Raw genomic sequence first — 5,655 nt, 5'->3', positions numbered from 1 at the left:
TATATATATATCACATAATATTTATATAAAATAGTCTTGCTAGCAGAGCTCTGTCTTGTTCCACCAGAGAGGGGAATGGGATGAGACTGTTGGTGCTGGCTGCCTGCGAGTGCTCTCTGTGTCTGATCTCTGTGTGTGGGTGCTTACCAGGAATATGCCTTCAGCCTCACTGCTGGTTGGATCTGGGGAGCGGAGCTGCAGCAGCCTCACTTCCCCCAGGCTGTCTCAGCAGCATGATGTATTTTCTTCTAAAAGATGCAAGCAAAACTTGTGTAATGCTGGAAAAGTTGTACTTGCTCAGAGGTAGTAACTCTTCTAAAGGCATTTTATTCACTGCACTTTGGACTCTAAGAACCTGGCCTCAACAACTCTTAGAAGTCCAGAGCAACCCTTCTGTCAAACAACCAGCTTTAAAAAATAACAGCAATAGTATTCCCATTTACCTCATGGAGTGAAAGAGCTATTCTTTCAAGGTATTTCTAGTGAGTAGGTAGCTCAAGTTCTGTGCAAAAGCTGCAAGATATCTAAGCAAACAACCCTTTCCTTACCATGGAGAAGCTTAATGACCCGATTGACTCCAACAGTACTTCTAGAAGTAATCTGATAAAAAGACTGAATGGCGTCTTAAAACTGAAAGCAAATGCTCCCAATTTTTTTCTTCAGTAACTAATGATTATTAAAAAAAATACACTAGAAAAATAGTCCATTTAATATAATCATCCCCATATGGCTAAGCGTTATAACTGGCTGTTTAGAATAATTCAGATAAAGACTTGAATAAACAAAGTTCTAATTAATGAAACACAGTATTTTGGTAAATGCCTGCAAGGTGTTTTGCGTTCTTTATTTCTATGCCTCTCCTGCTAAAGCTTTTCCATTTTGCAAGAAGGGATTTTTCCCATGGCTTAAGGTCCTTAAAAGTGATTTATCTTTGTGTTTGGAGCTATTTGCTGAAAAAAGACATTATTCATATCCTTTATCCCTGTGGAAATGAACAAACAATCTGCTGGTCATAAACACATAAAAAAAGAGCCCATCACTTGTTAACAAATAGGATGAGGAGTTGACTGGGTTAGGAATTGTTTTTTTTGTGTTGGTTTTCTTCATTTTCTTTGTTGTGGATCAGAAGAGAAAACTAAGACTTCTGTTAATCATTGTGTACAGTACATAAGATGCAAGATTTCAGCTTTTTTTTTATATGTAATTGAAATTTAGCCTATGTGAAAATGAGCCTCTAAATAAAAAACAATTTTTTAATGTGATGGTAGCTTACAAATTGATTCCAAAATAATTTCTTAAAATACGTCTTTTTGACTTATTCTTGGTTAGGTCTTAGAGCATTCATGAAGTCACACCAACGCCCTGCAAACTAGTGTGTATCTGAATGCATCTTAGTAACTACGATGTATTTTGATTTATAAAACATTTGCTTTGCATGTGGTGAAGTGGCTGTGAGGCTCATAGGAAACTGACTCATAACGGAAAGCTTTCCCCAGCACAGCCTGTAGCACAGGCACAGTTGCCAAGAAGTTATCTGGGTTCATTTCCATAGAAACCAATCAATATAGCAGTTTATTTTCTAAAGGCCTTGCACTTCAACTAAGGACCTTATAAACTTAGATATCGAAGTTAAATGTTCTGATTATTTGGCTTTTTTGTTTTTCAGCATGAGGGGAATAACTTGCTGGCTTTGTTGTGTACACAAAAAATGCTCTCATTAAAATACGTCAAATTCTTTGTTATATTATGGAATGAGAAGTGTTTGGGATGTGCAGCTGGGTGGGTTTTATTGTAGATTGTGTACAAATGTTTCAAATATCTTGTTTTTTAAAATCATGTGCCAGTGAAAGAAACTAATGATGCTTTTTTTGACATCCTTATGAGGAGGAAGGAGTATTTCTGGTTTTACTTGATTTTATTTTTACAAGAATTATAGCATCAGTATCTATAACCAAGGCCTTTTTACTGTAACTTTTACTTTCTTGTTTGTAGAGAACTTAAAAACCTGATCATCTTATTTAATGTTTATTAAGTTATCTGTCTGAATAAATCCTAACCTGTGATATGAGTGGATTGAGTCTTCCAAAAACATAGTGTTTTTTTGCTATCTTTCTTGCTTGAACAAAGGTATATGTGTAGTACTATCGGTATGCTTAAATAAACCTAAAATCCTTAAAGGTTTCAAGGTTATTTGCATTTCTCAAGCAAATGTTACTTATTTATCTTGTATTTACAAACAAAACCACATTTTATGCTTGCTAAATTTTATTGGATGCATAGTAATGTGCAAATGCAGGCTCCCTGTGGATTCACAGCCATGGCTGGTACGCCTTTATCAGAGACTAGAGACAGAGTTTAAGTCAGAGGACTGCTAAGAGTTCTTGCCTTTTGAAACTATAATACATATTTGCATAATTGCATGCAATTTAGTATCAATTAGTTATTTCTGGTAAGATTTAATTTCAGTAGCTCTTTAAAGTCCAGTAAAACAGATACCTGGCTACAGCAATCACTTTGTTTAGGCAACAGCATTTTTAGTTACCTTCTTAATGTTGAGGTTTTTTAATTATAGTGGTGTGTTAAAATTGAGATCTTTATGTTATGCTGAAACTACATATAATATCTGATTCTGGGATTTTTTTTTTTTTCTCTATGGATTGGGATATTTTGGGGGAGGAATGTGATGGTTTTAGCACAATAAAATCTTGACCAACCATATTGCTTAGTTCATCTGCATTCAAGTTCACCTTTCCACTCAGTCTTTTTAGTCTAACAAGCTCCTGAAAGTTAGGATACCTGCCAGCAGGGTTGAGAGCACGAGCAAGTTCAGCAAGCCTATTGTCTTTCAGCACCAATGTAGGTCTCTTGCTTCTGATGATCACAAGAGGACATCAGTATTGTTTTGTAACAGCTTCTAGTATTCTCCATCTATCTGACATTCACTATAGTACTCTGAATTAAATGACTTAAGATACTGACATAAATATGCCTTCTCTATTTGAATCAAAAAATTTGTAGCTAGACAGCTCATGAAAAATGTAAGATTCTTTTTCATGTGGTGGTTTTAAGAGAGAAGAGGGTTTTTTGCTTTTCAGTTTTAGGATAAGAACAAAGTGATACTTAGGAAAAAAAGAACTAAGAAAAATATAAAGACTTCATTTCTAAGTTACTAGACCACTGTGATCTGCTGAAAAGGAGTATTCTCAGGAGTTGCATTATCTTTAAACACAATGTATGAAACTTGCATGCAGACAGCAGATCCCCATGCACTTGGATAGCTGTGTTCTGATTGACAGTGGACATCTAGTTGACTATTTTCTTTACCTCAGATTTGAGCAACTATCATGTAAGTGCTACAAGTTATTCCTAGGCCTTCTCTAAGTGTAACAAATACTAGCAATGCTCAAATATCTCTTTAAAGCTGTATTTCACTTGATGACTTCTTGCTTGGGCCCATTTCCAGTAGAGGATGTACATATTAGTAATTGCCCGTTTTTGAATTCAGGTTCTATTTTGGATTTACATAACTCATATACCAGCACTTTGGGATTTTTTTTTTCAAAAAAAAAAGTTTATAATATAAAATATAACGGATAAAAGGTAGGTAGCTTGTGGTGTACAAAGCCTGTTCCTTTTAGGTCACATGCTTGAATATGACTCGATGGTGTATTATCAGACTTCGTTAGCCTTTTCTGACCACTGAGCTGACTCATTTTAGGCAGTTAAGTTTATTCCTACCTTAGGAGGTCATGGTGCCAGTAAGCTCTGTAGCTGGCAATCAGAGCTTTTGCTTGAGCCTTGTGATTCAGCATTTCTCCACAGGTGATAAACTCTGACTCCAGCTCTGATGGAACTATAGAATTCTACCTCTGTTAAAGACACCAGGTGGATCTTCAATCATAGGCTGCTGTAAGAAGTTAATATAAAACATTAGAATGTATGTATTAGAAAAATGGAAGAGAAAGAAAAGGACAAATATTGCTTTGACAATTGAAATTAGCAGTTTCTCCACAGTTCCAGGTTCTGAATTTAGAAACATGCCACCAGAAAAGTGCTTGTGATCACTGAGGCAGGTCCCTTGAAACCACAGTCCTTATATCCCCTGTTCTTGACAAACTGGCCAACCTTGTCTTGAAATACAGTAAGATTTTTTTTTGCTCCTACTTCTCTTATTTAAAGACTGTTCTTAGAAACTTGATCTGTGGCTTGAAGCTGTAATCTTCAGTTTTGAATGTGTATTTGGTTGTGCTTTATTTTCATTCTAACCACTTTTCATTTGAGTTCAAGTTATTTGGTCTCTAAATTCTTTTAATTACTTAGTGTACTTTTAATAAATGTAATTTTTTCTTAAAAGATGCAGGAATTTTCTAGCTGTCCTCCCTGTACCTGCTCACTTTGGAATCTATTCTTACTCAACCAGAATTACCCAAATAGAGTAATGTGTTCTGTCTGAGCATAATATAATACCAATAATAAAGCTGAAGGCATCTTAGATTTTGCTTTCTTTTCAGCTGCATCATATAGTCAGGTTGTAATCTTCCTGCAATGAACAAATCCATCCAGACATTAGTTGTTTTATTTTGCTCTCAAATGGCAAGCTCCTAGTATGTAGCTGAAATCCTTGTTTGCCTCAAGTACATTACTTGGTATCTGTGATTGTTGAACATAATCTCCTTTGTACTTTTCCAGGCCTCAAATTCATCTAGTCCTGCTTGTATGATGCTCCCCTTCCCTGTATTGAAAAACTGCTTGTGAAAGTTGGTGTCTTGTGCATGTTGCAAAGCTCAGCAGCTTGGAAGACAGTGCCTGGGAGCTAATGTTCAGGAAGACTCCACTCTCTGAGACAAACTGGAGAAACCACAGTGTCATTCATTTGCAAAAACACATGGCTGTTGAACTTCTCTCATCTAATATTTTGTGCTCAATGTTTGACTCACTTATTAGTCTCTCTACACAAAGAACGAAGGATGAGTATTCAGGCCCTGGGTCAGGTTTTGCATGAAGAGGCCACTCTACAAACAGCAAAACCAGTGTTTGTTCTTGTCCAAGTACTCTGTTCCTGAGCTGTCCTATTGCATGTTATGGTCCTGCGTGTCTACACAACTGATACTAGGTGTGTGTTCTCTCTTTGCAGGGAGGTAGTACAGGCCAACTGTGTCCGCTGGAAGAAAAAGTTCTTATTTCTGTGTAAAATCAGCGCCAGTGCCACAACAGGGATTCTGGATGCTTGCATTTGCAGGGTGTCTGTGAGGAAGGTAAGCAGGGTTACGTACCAGAATTTTGTGTGAGCACTTCCTGCCTTTGGGGGCTGTTTTGCCAATGACCAGGCCCAACAAAAATGATAGCACCAGCAGGAAGAGAATCCAATATGCAGACTGTATTGTAGACAAAAGCGTTATGATATGAATGACGGCTGGGGGTACAAACAGATCAATCAGCTGATACATAATCGATACCACCCCTAACGATCCCACAAAAGATGTGACCCGGCCCACAACAGGTGGTACAAACAGTGAACCAAGGTTGCCCGTAGTCGGCATGGGAAACAGCCAGACCAGCCAGTTAAACACATGAGAAAAAGGTGCCAACATGGCAACTCTCACCCGATTGACCCACGTTCGCAAAGGCCTAAACAGACCAGGGCCCAGCTCCAGG

The 5,655-nt window shown here is 37.4% G+C and overlaps 1 protein-coding gene across 1 annotated transcript in view; it reads left to right on the top strand.

Moving 5' to 3' along the window:
- Positions 1 to 5,134: 5,134 nt before the first annotated feature.
- The window catches only part of FAM102B (family with sequence similarity 102, member B), a gene marked incomplete at its 5' end in the record, with an annotated part of 11,309 nt that continues 10,788 nt past the window's right edge, over positions 5,135 to 5,655 (top strand). Inside the window, one exon of the mRNA XM_008946051.1 lies at positions 5,135 to 5,255. Within this exon, the coding sequence (XP_008944299.1) occupies positions 5,135 to 5,255 (121 nt within the window). The remainder of the gene's footprint in view (positions 5,256 to 5,655) is intronic.

Source organism: Merops nubicus, unplaced genomic scaffold (genome assembly GCF_000691845.1).
Source record: "Merops nubicus isolate BGI_N331 unplaced genomic scaffold, ASM69184v1 scaffold17508, whole genome shotgun sequence".
Lineage (NCBI taxonomy): Eukaryota > Metazoa > Chordata > Aves > Coraciiformes > Meropidae > Merops > Merops nubicus.
This window is presented reverse-complemented; position numbering and strand designations above follow the sequence as displayed.